Raw genomic sequence first — 19178 nt, 5'->3', positions numbered from 1 at the left:
GAGATACTTGACATGAAACTAAAACCTTAACAAATGAAACCTTCGGCTTTTCCTTAGACAAAGAAATGACGCTGATAATGCCATTTTTGTATCGTTGTAATATTCCAGTACCGAGTAATCGTTAGTGGTATGTCGAGGAAAACGCACGAAATGCAAGTTTATTTCCCCATTAACTTACGAGTCGAGAACCATTCGAAAAGTCGCATAATGATTGCGTCGACGTAAACACGACTCAGTGTGGTCTACAATCTTTACCCAGTTAACCTATCTCTTCCAGTTTTCCAACCACCACCCTTTAAGCCAAAAATTACGCAAATACGTCCGTTGAAGGGTAGGTCTTTTCTCAGAAACATGGTACTGAAAGACTTTAACAAGTCAAAACAGGAACTGGAAATGAAGCTTAATTACCCTCTACACGAGACTTCGTTTTCTATAAGATACTGACTAAAGAAGAACCGCGGGCTCAGCCAGTGTTTGAGATGTCCATTTCCAGAAGCACCATATCGTATAATAATTGCACTTTAGCATAACTAGGTATTCTTCAACCGAACGCGATTAATGAGAAAAGAAGGGCAAATTATAAAGAATTAAATAACATACCATAAATAGCTGGGATTTTGCATTATTCTCCGACTCCTGTACTTTGCTTGAGGATCGCTAAAAAAAAAAAAAGATTGTTAGAAGAGGCATAAAAAGCACGCCAAACAAAAGCGATTTACTTAATATACCTAAGCACCATTTACGTGGCCTCCGTTCGTAAATATCGGCCGCCAAGGCTACCAAAAGCACTAAGGTTAAGTCCGCGTTCAAACCTATCAAGCAATCAGGCTGGGGCTCATCTCCAACTTCCGTCACATGAAGCGACTAGGATTATTTCTACTCCCCCTGATAGAATGCCAGACCACTGCTGGGTTACCCCAGCATTAAATTCCCCGGTGTCTATTTATACGCCTGGGTGGACAGAGGCACTGTGAGAGTTAAGTGTCTTGCACACAACACAATGTCCCCAGCCAGGACTCCAACCTGGACCGCTCGATCCGCAGTTCAGAAGACCGCGCCTCCCCGGGTCGTAAAAGCATGCGGGGCAAGTTTCATTAACAGTAGAAGGGTACGAGTGGCCATAGTTTTATACGGTTTTACCTTGCTAGAGTACAATCGGTATCGTTCTTGCACAGGTCCTTTGTCGCCAGAGCCGAGTTCGGAGAGCTTTAAAAATACGAGGGAAAGGAAAAAAGAATATTAAAAACATTGAAAGCCAATAAAAGTAATTCAAGTGTTGCACTTAATCTAGCCAGAGAATCGAAAAGTGAAACAATTATTCTGGAAAACGTCTGACGATTAAACGCTACCTCGACTCTCATTAAGAATTGTGCACTTGAAGTTGAAGTCCAGTTTTTTTCGGTCGCGTAATAAATCTGCTATAAACTAAGCTTCTTTGAGACCATACTGGAAGAATAACCTCGCCTGATACATTGACAATAGCACACCCAATGCCCTAGACGGAATCTGCCTCTGATTTGGGAGAAAGGCACGAAGACGACCACGTACAATTAAAACGCTCAGTGCTTTTTTAACGAAAACCTACGTGTTTAAAAGAAGTATTTGTTTGTTATACAAAGAGTAAAAAGAAAAACACGTCCATGAATGCTTTGGAACACGGTGTCACAACTTACGGGATCTATAAATCATAAATAAATCGGTGATAAAACTTACCGCTTGTTGGAGATTCTGTCCTGGTGGTCCCTAAATAAGATTTAAAATATATCACAAGTAAATTATCTGGTGGGAAGTGGCTTTTGCACCTTTGGGAATCCTCAAAGTGAGCTATACGCTAATACGTAAAAACGACTCGATTAAGAGAACGCTTAATCGAACAAGTTTTTTTGAAATATGCACATTACGGGTACTCATTCACTGGTTAAATGGAAAAAGTTCAAAGGCTTCCTGAGCGACGACACTTTATTTGGAATAAGTCAGAAGTGAGATACAATTTTCATAGAACGCCACACTTCGTTTGTATGACAGCTTTTAACGTACATTTCAAACATTTGGGCGCATATTACATTTTCAGAATTTAACATTTTTCTTTCAATTTCACTAAAAGAACATGAACAAAGTACTTGCGCCATTCGTGACAAATGCCATCATAACTCCGATGGGAGCAATGCGTCCCATCCCTACCCCCCCCCCCCCCTCCCCCGACTCAACATTCAACATCAACAACTGAAGACTCCTCACCTGAGGTCCTGGCATACCGGGGGGACCCGGATCTCCCTAAGATTCGAAACAAAATCAGAACATTAAAACTCGATCCAAACTAACGTTGACCTCTACTAACCATGTTTTACAACATAAACACTTGATAAACAACACTGAAGTACCAAGACATTGTTGTAAAAATAATACATTTCTTTTAGATGTTAAATTAGGTTGTATTGTATTATTTCCCACTGGAATAATGAAACATTTATAAACCACTCATTGTGAAAAACGACCAGTTTTCTCGAGTTTATTTTCTCTTACTATAATTATCGTTATATAAAAGAGCGTCTAGCATTCTTAAGTATATTCTCTAGCTTGCTACGGTTTGGTTAAGTTTTCTTCTCCGTCACTTATAACCCGTATTTAGCGTGTGTCAATTTCTTGTGAATAGCCCCTATTCCTGGCAGCTCCCTCCACTATTTGTCGTATTATTTGTGTCCTTTACTTATAAAAGAAATGTTTTCTACTCGGCTGAGTGAAGCCAGAGAATAAAATAGGAAAGGAGCACTACTCTAACTTGCCAACGAACACACTACGTTTCGTAAGTTTTTTTTCGTTTCAGTCCTAACCTGATCCCAGTGGTGTCTCACACTTAATAATGGTGGAAAAAAAACCAAGAGTAGAAGACTTACCGCATCTCCATCGTTACCCTAAACCAGGGAGGAAAGAAAAAGACGTTACAGTTACATTCACGCTGTCGCTCGTAATCTCGGCGTATAATGGTAATTAATAAAAATCTTAGCTAAAAACGATAAACTTGAAAATTTTTCGTCCAAATTACGTTTGCAATAATATACACGAAAAAAATTACTCGATTCTGATTGGCTGAGAGCAATGCAGTTCAAGTGTAACACCAGTTCAAATTACAATCGTAATTCTGGATTATGATTGGCTGAAAGACAACAGGAAATTTTCTAAGCCAATGATATCACGTAAAATGATGACCAAAATTTTGTGCGGAAACTTTGAAAAATGTTTTCTCGAATGGAAAAAATGGCTTCAAGAAAGATCTTCCGGCACTTCCTCCACGCGAATTTTTTCACCTTTATATTATTAATAAGTTATCATACCGTTTTTCTAGTTCAGTTTGGAGTTAATTTGCACTTGTGAGTTATTCAAAAAGCTGAAATTGTTTGTCTTTAGGCCAGCGATGAACCAATTACACCAACCAGTTAATATAAAATGGTAATATCACACTGTTTCAGATTTCCTTCGAGGCAGATTTGCCTTAAAAATCGCCTCAAAATTGTGACGTTTAAAACTGGAAAACTGAGCAAACCAAAACCTACGACAGGTGAAAAGTGCACAAAATTCAAATGGACATTGAACTAAACAACATAAATATAGCTTAACTAAGTTTGCATGAAAATATGGTCAGAATTTCACGCTCGCAGATTGAAAGAACATAGCATTATCAACGAAACTCAGCCTTGTGTCTTTGAACAAGGAGAATTAATTAATCCACTGTTGAACGTTCTAAAAGATGTTTACTATTTGGTCTTAAGAAGGTTAAAGTAATTAAAAACTCACCGGTCGTCCACGTTCACCCTGAAACAAACGAAAAATAAATGTCATATTTAATAGGAACTAAATAAAATAGGTACAGGACCCGTGCATGTGGCTGTAGTTCTTTAACTTCACAACAGTTCAGCGGTCTTTCAAGTGTTTAATTCATATAAACATTTTTCGGGTTTGATTAAGTTTCTCAGTTGTTTGTTAAATTCTCTGCCACGCTGAGACAGACACGATTTAACGATGTGAGAGAGAAATTGAAACTACGAACAGAACCTCACCAATGGCCCGCTGCTGGCTGTTTTGTAGTTCAGGAGCACCAACATCACAACGGCCGAACACTAACGAGGCGTTTTACCCGTTTGCAACCTCTTTCACAGTTGTAAAGACCACTTCATTTTGATCGGGAAAACCTCATTTGCATTACTTTCAACACACTCATTTACATTTACAAAACTTGTTCCGTTTAACACCGAAGAAAACAAATTTAACACAAACTTCAGTTGCCAGTTATAGCACCAGCGTTTTAGTGTGGTCAATAAACTGCACCATTTTACGATCTTGTCAGACGTACTATTGCCATCATCATCAACTAAATATTTTTTAATACAAGTATTCAAACCTGAAGTCCAGGTTGACCTGCAGGGCCAGTTCGTCCCTAAAAAAATAACAAATATATATTATTAGTAGAATTCTACTAGTGACCTAATCTAAATGATGCTATTTAATTAGCTGAGCTACTCATACGCTATTAACAACTAGATCATGAGTTCGAGATTTCTCATCGCTGCTGCGCCCTCGTCAACTATTCCGCGTTGAAATCGAGAGCGAATAATCCAATCGCTTTAGTATAAATCGAGTCCAAAACTCGACTGGTAAATTATTCAAATGTTCTTCACAGACATTACGAAAACACAAAGTAGCGGGCACACACTGCTAGGCTACTAGCTATCTGCCATAGAATAGGAAGTGAGTAGCGTAGCCCATAAGAGAATGGCATAATAGAAAGCTAATAGATTTATACTAAAAGCCATTGTTGTGCAGTGACTGGACATCGTCTAAAAAATGGCAGTGTTTCCTGTTTTTTTTTTTTTTTTATAATTTTTTAAGTCATTACTTACCTCTGGTCCAGGCCCTCCCTGTTCACCTGGAGAGCCAGGAGATCCCGTGCCACCCTAACAAAACAAAACAAAAATAAGTTAAATGTGTTGACGTATTTTACATGGTATTCCAAAAGCGGGATCATAGATAAAACCACAACTCAACGATACTTGCTTTCGGAAAATAATCGCTCGCGTCACTTGCATGGCGCACGTGTGTTAAGGCTCCTACAAAATATCTTCGGGGGGTGGGGTAAAATGTGAACCACTCATGAAAATCTCGATTCTTCTCGCTTGGATGAGACACAGGGAGAACAAGACGAAATAAGTATGCGTTCACGTTACTCTCGAACGCAATAAAACACTGAAGTCAATAACAAGTAAAGTGTTAAACCTTTGGTCCTTGTGGGCCTTCTGTTCCATTTCTTCCGAGATCACCCAATTCACCCTGAAAAAATAATACAAAAGTGCAGTTTTTTTGGAGGAAAGGCCACAAGCTACTGAAACTAAGAGTATTGTCACGCTTACTATCTTTACCGACAAACTGTTGATCCCCTAAGACTGTGCCCAATGAAACGAAAGGAATCAAACACTAATTTCTTTTATTATATGGCTAACTCCTTGCTAGAAGGCAAGATGAATCCAATCCTGCACTGTGATTGGCTACCTGAGCGAACAAGATGGCGCTATCTTGCCTGCTCGGGACTACCCGCTGTGCCCCACAAGAAAAATTCCCTCGAAAGCCATATAATAAATCCTCTATTGTCCAAGCTTGTATGGTCAAGATGGCTGGATATTGGCCTCGTTCTTTTTGTCGCGTGTTTATGGGCCTCGACTCCGTCTCAGCCCACAAACACGTAAAAAAAGAACTTATCCAATTTCCAGCCATCTTGACCCCACGCTTGATTAATAACCATACGTAGTAGTTTGTGATATTGTGCAATGGTGGCCCTTTGGATGAAACTCTAGCGTGAAGGGAAGCTCATGAGAAACACTTTCATCTTGAAGTGTTTATCATGATGAAAAACGCCAGCTGATGTGGCTGAAATCCTAGAATGAGACCATTCCAAATCCATCGAGGAATTCCAGATGGTGTTGCTTCGCTTTCAAAACTGATTTTGAATCATCTTAAGGAAACAGAAGCAAAGCCTTGTTTGCAGACCTTTTGGCAAGCTGCACTTTCAGCCGCCTCCTTCGCCAGCCTTGTCTAGCAGTGTGAAGAGTCTCTTTTCCTTTTTTCAACAGGCATTTAACCTCTCAATAAATGCCGAGGTCAAAAACTTACGAACTCTACATTCTTGTAATGCAATTTCTGATCATTTGTTTATACGACAGGGCAATCCTCTGGTTGATGATTTTGTCAAATCTCCACAACCTGTCTTCGTGGCTACCTGTTGTTTTAAAATACGTGAGATACTACGTGCCCGCTTGTTGGTCGCCAGGTGTCTTTAGATGAGAGTATGTAAACACAGTTGTGACGTCAGTTGTGACGTCACGGGTTCGCATAACTGTCTGGAATTCTCCGAACTCCCCTGGTGTTTAGATGAGGCTACGTAAACACAGAAAGAGTGCTCTATTGCTTAAATATCGTAAAGACAAATTCAATATCAAGTTATGAAGTTACCTCAATTCCTGGCTCACCCGGCTTTCCTGGTTCTCCAGTATATCCAAAGTCACCCTGAGAAATGAAAATAACAATAATTATTACTTTTTTTTTTTTTTTCAAAAAATGCTTTTATTTTCATGAAACTTGCAAATAGACTAAATTTTAAATTATTCTTAGGTTTTGTAATTTCTTTTTAGGTAGGTGTCCTCTATTGGTAGAGGGTTATCCCTCGGCTGAAACAATTTCGACACAAATAAAGTATAAAAAAAAATTTAAAATAAAACGATCACCAGAACTGATGTCTGGTGGAAATAAATAAAACCTTTGTTGTCGTCAGTCGTGTTTGAAGATCTGCCACTCAATGGGCGCTTTCCATTCAACCAAAAATTCCTGTTTGAATTTCCATTTTGAATTTCAGGTAGCGAATCGAACGCTTGCCGGACCATTCGGAAAGGACAACAACCTCGCGAAGTACACCCAAATTGTCAAAAATTTGTTTCCTAAATTTTACGTTTCATTAACTTCGCCGGTAGTCTTTTATACACCTGGATGGGGAGAGATGACTCGCACAGGAAACAAAAGTCAGGAAACAAAATTCGTTGTCTGAACCCTAAAAAAATTGAAACGCAGTACTCGTGAGTCAAAGTAAACTTACCTTTGGTCCAACGTCTCCGCCCTCTCCTACCTCTCCCTGGAAACCAGCTGGACCCTGGTGTTACACGGATAAATAAGAAACAACACAAACATTGTAAAACAATGAAAAAAACCTCTGGTGATATATAAACAATAGCCTCCATTTGGCGCGAAAATATGCTGGGATATTTGTCCGCAGACATTATATGTTCCGAGAAGCGAACAGTTTTCCAAGAGCGTAACTCGAGGAAAACTGTGAGCTTCGAGGAACAGATAATGTCCAAGGACAAATATCCCAGCATATTTTCGCGCCAAATGGAGGCTATCGTGTTAATTATTCTTCAAATCTTTTTCGCAACGCGCGCAGTTTTGAAAATTGGGGAATATTCTCGGATATTCCCCAGTTTTAGCTGGGGAATATTCGGTCACGTGACGTGTTAAGACCAATCGCGCACGAGCGAAAATATTTGATGGATTATAAACTCATGTATTACTGGAAAAAATTTAATATCTAAATGCCTTAGAACTAATGCTACATTAACATTTTGTGTTGCCAGAGTGTATCACCATTTTTTACAGTTTAGAACTCACCATACTTAGCATAAGCATTCTGGTCTCAGGATAACAGGCAGTATCCTCTTTTTTACCACGTTCAAAATACAAATGAGTGGTCGTTCGTTAGTCCACTTATTCCACACACTAAAATTAGCTTGTGTCTTCAACAATTAGCTGTCTTGTTTTTCTTTTTCTGAGAGCGGAAGCATTTTTAATCCTTTTTAGAAAACCTAACATGCAAATCAAAATACATGGAGGATAATACAAGGCGGCGTGAACATATTAATTTTATTTTCTCGTGTACAGTGGAACCCCGCCTTACGACCAACCCGTTAATACGACCACCTCGTATTAACGGCCACTTTATTCTGGCCCAAAAAAAAGCTCAGTCAGTCTTTTTCTTATTTAAAGAACTCCTTTAATACGACCATCCCGTTAATGCGACCAATTTTTCATGACCCGAAGGTTGTCGTATTACCGGGGTTCCACTGTAATTACAAGCCACCGTGTAATTTTCTTTTTATTATACCGACCAACTGACTGTTTGCGCAAACAACTGTTAAAAAGCGGGAAATGACGTCATCAACGATATGGAGAATACGCCGCTCGGCCCAGGGGCCCGTTTCTCAAAAGCCCCGGAAATTTCCGGGCCCGCAAAGCCATTTTTAGATAACCTGTATCTAAAAACAGGTGTATACGCCTGAAACTCCTTGTGCGGAATGGAACCTCTGTTTATGTTAAGAACATGTGAACTGATAAAACAGCTGTGTAATCACATAGTTTGAGAGTTTGCTATGGCTTCCCAGGTGCGAAAACTTTTCGGGACCTTTGAGAAACGCGCCTCAGGACCGGATGTAGTTTCGAATGAACTTTACGAGGGGTGTATTTTCTAGCAAATTACTTATGTCTATATCAAAAGAATAAAATAAAATAAAAACAACTTACGTCAACTCCTTGCTTTCCTTGACTTCCGTAATTACCATTGCGGCCTGGATCACCCTGTTAAAAGCCCAATCCACAAAACTCAGAACTTAACTTTATCAGAAATCGAGCTGTTCATTCTTCACTCCAGTACAACTGTCCCTGGATATTGCGTAACAGCAATAGACCCTTTGCATAAATGGCGCCGATATTTGAATAACAATACTGATACATCCTAGGCCTCACATTCATATGAAAAATCCTTTGTATGGAAACATAAGTACGAGGAAGGATGCATTTAACAAATCGAAGTCAGTTTTTCATGACTACTTTGACAATGTTATGACGATCATGATCAATAACAGGACAGACGCATGAAAAACTGATGTCACTGTTTTTCAAAATCTGTGTTTAGACTATGAATTGAAACTCTCAAAGCTGACCCACAAGCTGCGGCATTCAGGAAGAAGATAGTTTTGATTAATTTCGTTTGAATAAATATCGCTTACGACGGCGGATCCCCTCTGTTATATCCATGTAAGCAACCTCTCTAGCTACATGTGTCACCTTGCATGGTGAAAAAAAAAATTCATGGCCCATTCAGAAACAGGTCCCGCTTAAGGATGCTTAATAATATTTGATATTCGACATTGTTTGTTGCTCAGCGTGAAATCTTCTCGCGGGAAAAATCTCTGAGAAACTTCATGAATAATGTATCTTTCAAGATGTGTCTTCATGAGGATTTTGGGATTGAGAGCGTGGAAAGGGTCGCCTGTTAGCCACAACTAAACAGTGTAAATAAGAGAACTTAAGCAACAACCACGCCATTAATGAATGATGCTGAGGCAAGCAAGGTGGACGCTACTGTTCCTACTTTGATATAAAGTGCCACTGAAACGAAATTTTCGTACTCTCTTTTATTAGCCCAATTTATAGTTTCAAACGTGCTTAAAATAATGGTGAGTTTTATTTCTGTCAAATCCTAACGGAAAGTGCTTTTTTTAGCTGCTGAAATCGACCTTTTGGAGCAAAACTGTGTCCGGGCTCTGGAACCGAGTTTAAGGACCTTGTGATGTCACTGGTTGTATTCACGCAAGAAGCGCTATAGATTCTCTCTTGTTTTCACTTGATTTATTCAAGTTTATTCTTCATATTGTCGATACCTACTGGTTTCTACCTTGTAATTTCTGTCCAGCCTTGACAGGAAATACACATCATAAACGTTCGAGGGCGCCAAAGAGTGTAGATTCACCAAAATAAATGCTACAGATTAGAACAGCTCAGTATACTTTTCGAACATCTTGAGTACTCGACTGGAGATTTCGAAGACGAGTGTGGCAACTTTTATATCAAGTCCTGAAGCCTAAACACGATATTTCGTCGTCTGTTTTCAGCCTGGTTCTGAAATTTGGATTCTCACGTTTATCTAAGGTCTGTTAACAAGGTTCGAATATATCCTCGGCAACTTTACTGCATTAAAAGCCGTTAGCGCATCAGCCATCCGCACAATCACGAAGTTATTAACGGTCCACAAGCTTTGAGTCCAGTACATCTTTGCCAACAGAGGGCATCTTTTTATGAAACTAATAAGTGAGGGTTCTTGTGGTAGACAAAATGTATCTTTGAAAATTGTGATCCGCAGCGGGGTTTGCTTTATCGCCGCATACGTATCAGTGTAAACAAAGCGGGAATTTCGCTTCTCTTTTACACGTATCTCCCAATTGCAATATTTCACGGCCGATGGATTACTTTGAGTTCTTTAGCACATACTTATGTCTATGATCTTCATTTAATAGTATCCAAGTTCGAAGCAATTCGTTAAAACATCACTAGTTTACATTCCTTTCGAAGGCTCATTAAACCGAATTTGAACTAATTTGCATATATGACATTTCGGCGCCGACATTGTCACGCTTTCTCTCGTTTCCTGAAAACATACCTGTAGGGTAATGGCAGCTTAGTTTACCTTCACAATTTAAATTCGCTCCCTCATATAAAAGAAGAGGGTTTCTTAAATTGTTGCTGTGGTGATAACTTGTAGGATGTAGCAGATACAACTGGACTAAAGGTCACTGGGGCACAATCTCGTCCACGGTGAAACTCACAAAGCGTCCGGTTTCCTCGAAGCGAAGCGACTCGAAAATTCGAAGCGTTGTTGCTGCGATTCGTGCAGCAGCACTCCGGATAATATTTTCAAAGACCGCTTTCTCTTGTTTTCATGTCTTTTTTACTTTATGAGTGTAGATATTGTTTAATTGAGTGCTGGCTATTTCACCAAGAGTCCCGATCATTTTGCGATCTAAGAACTCCCACTGGTTTGCTTGCTTACATAAAATATCCTGAAAATATCCAATTAAATAGACTGAAAAGCCCCAGGATCGACTCTCTAGCTCTTTATGTCTAAGACTACTGCTATTATCTGCTTTACAGCTCTGAGATGTACTTCAGATGTTTTTTTGGGGGACTTCGAACAGTATTCTCTTCTCTCATAATCACTCTAAATTTTCAGCGCGGCATGAGAGTAATACAACCAGTGACGTCACTAGGCTGTTTTGGCCGCGCTGTTTCCAAGCAAGGTTGAAACTTTATTACTAAGCAAAAATCTCAGATACGAAAATTTCGTTTCAGTGGCACGTTAAAGAGTTCCTTTGCATGGTCAGCCATGGCTATTTTAAGACCATTGCCTTTCAAAAAAAAAAAAAAAAAACACGAAGTCTACGGTTTTGCCTTAAAGGAGCTACGTCATGGTTTGCACATCTTAAAAATTTCAGTCTAAATGTTTCAAGCTCGTTCTTGGTAATCTGTGCCATTCTTCTAAATCCTTAACCATCCTTGTTTTTCACTTTAATATTTTTTTATCAAAGGTCATTTTGTACGTGGCCAAAATACCATGACTACGCTGCTCCTTTAAAACTATCCAACTGTAATGTGAAATAATCACGTGATACTTACCCTAGCTCCTCCTGGGCCCGTAGCGCCTTTGTCGCCAGATGGTCCGGTGGGTCCGACCACACCGGTGGCTCCTTCAATACCGGGGGAACCACGTGGTCCATCTTGACCCTGGAAACAAAAACCACATAGCAATTTTTAAGGTGCAAAGAGGTAAACCCTATGTAAAGCACCAGCCCGTGAGACAAGGCACCACACCGTGCCCAACCCTTTGCAATAAGTGCGTGGATTCTACGTTTATCCGTCCTTATCCGAGTCTAACCATTTGTAGATGAATTAAGTGGCAGTCCCGCTAAAAGCGGTCCACTCGACTTCGGGACCAAAAATAATTTTTCTTCATTTTTTGTCACTGAAAAGGGTTTGACACATATATATATAAAAAAGCAATTTATTATTTTCCAATTCGTTATTTTTGCTTTGCTACGAGCCAAAATTGAATTTTGGCCGAACTGAGGTTGCCGACCGTGATCAGAAAGGTAAAATTCAGCGATTTTGTGAAGCGTGCTACGTCGCCTAAAATGCAGCTCACGGAATTTCGTTTTCATACGAATTTTAAGGTACATTCCTTACTTTGACTGACGAAATATGGAAACTTTTCGAAAAATTCTAAGCTTACCAGCGAGGCTGGAAGACACCCTACTCCGAGGCCTTTGATCACCTACTAAACTTTAGCCAAATTTGACGGGGAAAATCTCAAAAGTTGGGTCTAAATTAAGCCTGAAGAGCAAATCACAGTAAATTTCATACCTTAATAAACCGTTCTATAAGTTCAAGCTGGTGGGTATCTCCTTGGATTGCACGCGAGAACAGATTAAAATCTGCCACAGTCAGTGTGTTTACATAGCTATCGCTCGTGTCAAAGCTCATTTGCATAACCCTATCACCCGGTGAAAATACATCTTCTTCCGTTCAGGTTCGTTTGTTGACCTTCTGAGTAGTGGCAAATCGCTTCCTTTAATACTTGTGTACACTCTAGATACAGTTTTGAGGTGAAGGTTGCGTTAAAGTTGATCAATTCTCAAGACTTACGAGACTCCAAAAGTAAATAATGGCGCCGGTCTGCAGAAATTAACCGTAGCCGTCGTCCTGACCCTTCAATAATTTCTGCCGCAGAGGTAGCACTTGGAGAAGAAGAAAATCGTAAGTTTTCATTTACCGTTTAATAAACTTCGGGATCCGTTTGTCGGGTCGTTTATACAACGAAAGCTGCACCGGCTTCGTCAAAATGTCACACAAGTTGTAACGTGACCAATTACCCGGGAGGGGGTACTCCCTTATATGGGCTATAGAGGTATCTGTATGTGAGGCCCCAAAGGGTAGAGTTTTTCAGCCGTTTGGGTCATAAATAGGGTATCGATTTTGGCCATTTTGGTTATAAATTGGGTATGGTTTTAGCACTCTAGTCTTGAATTGGGTATGTTTCTTAGCAGAAGCTACTTTTTCATCATTATCAATAGGACCTTCAACAAAAGCCATTCATAACGTATGTTTAAGGTAACTGTGTCAGCCTCAACGGTCATAAATGGGCTATCGAATTTTTGGTCAGGTCATAAATAGGGTAGCAAAATACGCAGAGTTTGGTCATAAAGAGGGTAAGGGTTTTGGGAAGTGGGCCGCACACCCCCAATCAACGTTTCTGGAGGTACTCCCTCTGGGCCAATTACCAGGAGCCGAGGGCAAATCCCCTACCCCACGCGCGCCGATCATTAGATTTGGCAAGATTTTCTATTTCAATTTATATAACCCAAGTTATTCTCGCATTTTGATTGGTTCTCGCCTATGATCTATTAGAGGACAGACGCACGATTGACGTCATCATTACAAAACTTTTTCCTCTGTGTTTTAAAATGGCGGAAAGTTTTGAGAATTTAGATAATATGAAATCTATTTGTTAAATTGTTAATGAAAAAGCCACCCATTAATTTTTTGGACTAGTGCAATCTTTTCAGTATGACCGAACGACGACAATCATTGCACCTTTTCAATTTTTATCTACCTTTCCTCGGAAAATATAAAGAGTTGCTAATACATGAGGCCGGAGGAAGCAGACATGGACCTAAAATTCACTTTTCCTTTCCCGTTATCATCCGTTCATTTTTCACAGAAAACACAATGGAAGAAAATCAAAAGATGGGACCAAGAAACCTTCCAAAAAAACGTCCATATCGAAGTGCGTGCAGATGTTGAGAGGCCGATTTCTCACTTGGTGTTTATAGGACTACTACCCTTCCCATTTGTTCTGACGACACCAGAATTATTGGCCATAAAAACAGTTTGTCTTTGATTTCTCCGCCTCGCGAAACATATGGTTAAGTGATAGGACATGCACTCTTACTGGTATGGGACTCAAGCGGGGGTGTGGACTTTGAACGTAATTGTCCTAAAATGCGATAGGCTTCTTATTAAAGGTGTTATATCTCATCCGGCATACATCAGTGTTACATCCACATGGTGCCTGTAAAAATCATAATAGCCGAGAGAAAATACATATTTGATAACATTTCTACATATATCATGTATCGCGAGCATTAACATATCTGAATTAAAAGTATTGTTAATACAGACTTCCCGCCGAGAAACTAAGATGAGGATCTTCAAGTCAAACATCATTGCTGTCCTGTTGTATGGATGCGAGACTTGGAGAATGACAAAAGTGGATGAAAAAAGGCTTGACACCTTTCTTCACAAATGCCTAAGGAGAATCTTGAAAGTCCATTGACCCATGCGTGTTCCCAATGATGAAATTCGGAGAAGAGCGGGAATCGAAAAGATCAGTACACAAGTACGACGCAGGCGATGGAAGTGGATAGGTCATGTTCTGCGTATGGCACCAAACCGAAACCCACACGTGGCATTATCCTGGGCACCAAGTGGAAAAAGAAGTAGAGGACGGCCAAGGGAAACATGGCGGAGAACTGTGGAGAAGGAACGCGCTGAGCTGGGACTTACATCGTAAGCCGCAGCAGCAGCTGTGGCCAAGAATAGGGACAGATGGCCAGATCTCCGACCCTATCCCCACTCGTGGGCAAGGAACTAAGCAAGCATAATACAGACTTCTATTCATAACCATCACTGGATAGGACCTAGCAGATATTAAACAAAAGATGCAATTGAACCCTTTCGCCCGTAGTTCAGCACACACCACTGGCCGTACATTTTTTTTTAACAACAGAAAAGGCTTGGTGACAGTTACACTGTGACTTGTCGACGCTGCACTGAGATTGGCAATCTACTGAATCTATTTATAACATTCCTTCACCATGTCCTTTAGCTTACAAGTTCATTAAAGAAGACTTCCGCTCTCTGGCTTTGAGGGGAATTTCAAAATGATCTCACATGGCCTTGAGCATCGTGATATTGAATCCCATGGTCGGAGCTTATCGTTTACAATTAAGGGCCCCTGCTCAGAGATGGAGGAGCGTAGTTTGAATTACGGGGGGGGGGGGGGGGGGGGCTTACAAGCGAGCGCCATAGGCGCTTACTTGTGGGGGGGTCTGGAGATATTTGTAAAATTGTTATTTCAAGTATTTTTTTGCTTGAAATTGGGGTGGATAAAGCCCCCTCCCAGCTCCCCCGGCTCCGACCTCCCCGCTGCTGTTGAAAGAAGTTGATAATTATATCCCATTTATGACCAAAACGGCTGAAATACCAGACCCTTTGGGACCACCCATACCTACATAGCCCATATAAGGGAGTACCTCCCGGGCACCAACGCTTGAGTCCCATACCAGTAAGAGTGCATGTCCTATCACTTAACCATGTTTCGCGAGGCGGAGAAATCAAAGACAAACTATTTTTATGGCCAATAATTCTGGTGTCGTCAGAACAAATGGGAAGGGTGGTAGTCCTATAAACACAAAGTGAGAAATCGGCCTCTCAACATCTGCACGCGCTTCGATATGGACGTTTTTTGGAAGGTTTCTTGGTCCCATCTTTTGATTTTCTTCCATTGTGTTTTCTATGAAAAACGAACGGCTCATAACGGGAAAGGAAAAGTGAATTTTAGGTCCATGTCTGCTTCCTCCGCCCTCACGTATTAGCAACTCCTTATATTTTCCGAGGAAAGGTAGATAAAAATTGAAAAGGTGCAATGATTGTCGTCGTTCGGTCATACTGAAAAGATTGCCCTAGTCCAAAAAATTAATGGGTGGCTTTTTCATTACCAACATTGAAATGAGAAAATCTTGCCAGATCTAATGGTCGGCGCGCGTAGGGTAGGGGATTTGCCCTCGGCTCCTGGTAATTGGCCAAGAGGGAGTACTTCCAGTAAAGTTGGTTGGGTGTGTGCGGCCCACTTCCCAAAACCCTTACCCTCTTTATGACCAAACTCTGCGTTTTTTGCCACCCTATTTATGACCTGACCAAAAATTCGATAGCCTATTTATGACCGTTGCGGCTGACACAGTTGCATTAAACATACGTTATGAATGGCTTTTGTTGAAGGTCCTATTGATAATGATGAAAAAGTAGCTTCTGCTAAGAAACATACCCAATTCAAGACTAGAGTGCTAAAACCATACCCAATTTATAACCAAAATGGCCAAAATCGATACCCTATTTATGACCCAAACGGCTGAAAAACTCTACCCTTTGGGGCCTCACATACAGATACCTCTATAGCCCATATAAGGGAGTACCCCCTCCCGGGTAATTGGTCACGTTACAACTTGTGTGACATTTTGACGAAGCCGGTGCAGCTTTCGTTGTATAAACGACCCGACAAACGGATCCCGAAGTTTATTTTATGCGCTGTGCAAGATACTAAAAGACAAGCATCAAGCATAAAACAGAAGTTAAGCCCATCATTCATCGCAAAACATAGTTTCATTCAAGCGTGTCGTGTTCATTCAGGTTCATTTCCCAGCGATGCAACCGGCAAGTGTTCGTTGTTGTTGTTTTTCAGATTCGGGCATATAGCCCTCAAGCTCCCAGTAGTCTTGGCAGTAGTACAGGATTCAGTTGCCATTAAACGGTAAATGAAAACTTACGATTTTCTTACTCACTTTTGGAGTCTCGCAAGTCTTGAGAATTGATCAAACTTTAACGCAACCTTCACCTCAAAACTGTATCTAGAGTGTACACAAGTATTAAAGGAAGCTATTTGCCACTACTCAGGAGGTCAACAAAGGAACCTGAACGGAAGAAGATGTATTTTCACCGGGTGATAGGGTTATGCAACTGAGCTTTGACACGAGCGATAGCTACGTAAACACACTGACTGTGGCAGATTTTGTGGCAGAACGGTTTATTAAGGTATGAAATTTACTGTGATTTGCTTTTTAGGCTTCATTTAGACCCAACTTTTGAGATTTTCCCCGCCAAATTTGGCTTAAGTTTAGTATGTGATCAAAGGCCTCGGAGTAGGGTGTCTTCCAGCCTCGCTGGTAAGCTTAGAATTTTTCGAAAAGTTTCCATATTTCGTCAGTCAAAGTAATGAACGTACCTTAAAATTTGCATGAAAACGAAATTCCGTGAGCTGCATTTTAGGCGATGTAGCACGCTTCACAAAATCGCTGAATTTTACCTTTCTGATCACGGTCGGCAACCTCAGTTCGGCCAAAATTCAATTTTGGAGCGTAGCAAAGCAAAAATAACGAATTGGAAAATAATAAATTGCTTTCTTATATATGTGTGTCAGACCCTTTTCACTGCCAAAAAATGAAGGAAAATTATTTTTGGTCCCGAAGTCGAGTGGACCGCTTTTAGCGGGACTGCCACTTAAAGAGGTAGCACATTCTCCTCAGTTACTGGTGGTCTAACAACTGAGCTAAACTTGCTCTAGGTACCAGAAAGGTGCTTTCCTTATGTTAAGTATCTGATAAACAGCTGCCATATTCCGTCAAACTCTTCTTTCCTTTTGCCAACCTTTTGAACATTGAGTTGTATCTGGACTTATAAAAGAAGGTTGTGAGAGAAAGGTTGAAAATATATCGAGAATAGTTTGGTGTGATCTGCAACCAAGACAGCGAAATAAGGAGTGTCACAAAAACACGGGAAAATTTGATTGAGGTTGAGACTTTTTTGCTCTCAACGACACAATAACCCCACTGTCTTGATTTCTTACAACAATACGAATAAACGCCCCATCCCTAATAAGCCCCCTCTCCCTTCCCCTCCACCCGTCCCCCAATTTGCACCCCTCTGCCCCGGACGCAAAATCGAGGGTGGGGTGGGCAATTTCCGAAAAAAATTCGAGCACAGCAAAAACGGCTGAACAGACAATCTAGCCATAGGGAGAAAATCGAGCAAGTGCTTTGTAATATCCAGGTCCTGCGTCTGACTTAAGAAAAAAATTTGCACAAGATATTTCCCACCACAAAAAATCATGCACAACCTCAAGGTGAGAAAAAAAATTCATGCCCCAGAAAATTGCCCAACACCTCCCTTTTCCCCCCACCTCCCCACCACCCAGCCAGCCACCGTAAAAGAAATAATGGTTCGTCCTACGTGACACAGATCTAAATTATCTTCTTACCTCTTCGCCATCGACACCAGGGTCTCCTGGTCCGCCGTTGCTTCCTGGTGTACCCTACAGAAACAGGAAAAAAACACACAATCACAAGCGAGTTACTTATTATTTTTCAAAAAGTACACTCTTCATGGTGGAAAAGGGAGTTATTAAAGAAGGGTACCCTCAGTGGTGTGGCACAGTGAGTATAGATTACAGTTGAATCAAATACATTTCACCACTAAAGAACCACAACCTAAAGCTGATTATATGAACAGCGTAGCTGTGGTAGAAAAACCTCCACAGGAAATAAAAGAGGAAACAACATCGCGTGCAATTTATGTGAATTATAATGCGGTACAGCTTTAACAGTACGTTTCGGAAAGCTGTCATCAGGTTTTCATGGATTTTCAAAACAAAACTAAACGCAAAACTAAACTAAACGCAAAATAACAAAACAAAACTTCCCTTAAGTCCCTAGTTCTCTTGTTTAGCATAAATGTCAAGGAATTAATGTCATACTCATAAACCAAGGTGACCATAGACTGCGGACTCCAATGCCAGATTATTGTAGGAAGAGCCTTGAGTTCTAGAATATCATGCTTTTCATTGCTTCCAAGGCATTATTTTCTTCCTTTTTTCCTCAACTAAAAATCAGTCTCAGTTATTTCACTTACCGGTGATCCATTGTTGCCTTTTGTTCCAGCCGGTCCGCGAGCACCAGGATAGCCCTGAAAAAAATTGAAAATTAAGATGATTTCCGCAGAACGTTCGAGCAATAATGGCAAAAATTAAGTTACCAAAAAAACCTCATGGCATGGAAGTATTTTGAATAAAGGTAAGAAGAACTTATCGAGACCCCGCGAGAGAAACTTGAACTTAAAGTTATCCATATTTCAATTAAAACAGACGTTTCGCGTAAGTTAAAAACATAACACACGCTTTAAGCATTCTTACGAGGCGGGGTCACTTAGAGAACTTAATGAACATAAGTGCGTTGTTTTAAATAGTATTCCAAAAGTTACCGTGCTATGAATAGATCTTTAGTAAATAATTTTTGCACTTATTGCTCGAACTTTGAGCGGAATCCGTCTTAAATAACTTCTACGTCTTCACAATTTGGCAATTTTTTTCTTAAGCTTTTTGCTCGTAATCGGTCTTAATCTTTCTTAATTGTAACCATCGCTCCTTT

The 19178-nt window shown here is 40.4% G+C and overlaps 1 protein-coding gene across 3 annotated transcripts in view; it reads right to left on the bottom strand.

The window, feature by feature from the left end:
- LOC110069288 (uncharacterized) overlaps positions 1-19178 on the bottom strand; it is an 83465-nt gene that overhangs the window by 2765 nt on the left and 61522 nt on the right. For all 3 annotated transcript variants that reach the window (XM_089284070.1, XM_089284071.1, XM_089284072.1), the window contains 15 exons: positions 18664-18717; positions 18014-18067; positions 11542-11649; positions 8614-8667; positions 7136-7189; positions 6499-6552; positions 5269-5322; positions 4896-4949; positions 4397-4432; positions 3793-3810; positions 2895-2912; positions 2239-2274; positions 1714-1743; positions 1141-1206; positions 601-657 (listed from right to left, as the gene is read on the bottom strand). In XM_089284070.1, coding sequence (XP_089140196.1) covers positions 601-657; positions 1141-1206; positions 1714-1743; positions 2239-2274; positions 2895-2912; positions 3793-3810; positions 4397-4432; positions 4896-4949; positions 5269-5322; positions 6499-6552; positions 7136-7189; positions 8614-8667; positions 11542-11649; positions 18014-18067; positions 18664-18717 — 747 coding nt within the window. The remainder of the gene's footprint in view (positions 1-600; positions 658-1140; positions 1207-1713; positions 1744-2238; positions 2275-2894; positions 2913-3792; positions 3811-4396; positions 4433-4895; positions 4950-5268; positions 5323-6498; positions 6553-7135; positions 7190-8613; positions 8668-11541; positions 11650-18013; positions 18068-18663; positions 18718-19178) is intronic.

Source organism: Orbicella faveolata, unplaced genomic scaffold, assembly GCF_042242905.1.
Source record: "Orbicella faveolata isolate gen_17 unplaced genomic scaffold, um_ofav_v1 contig_13, whole genome shotgun sequence".
NCBI classification, from domain to species: Eukaryota; Metazoa; Cnidaria; class Anthozoa; order Scleractinia; family Merulinidae; genus Orbicella; species Orbicella faveolata.
The sequence above is the reverse complement of the archived record's forward strand: the minus strand, read 5'-3'. Positions and strand labels throughout refer to the sequence as shown.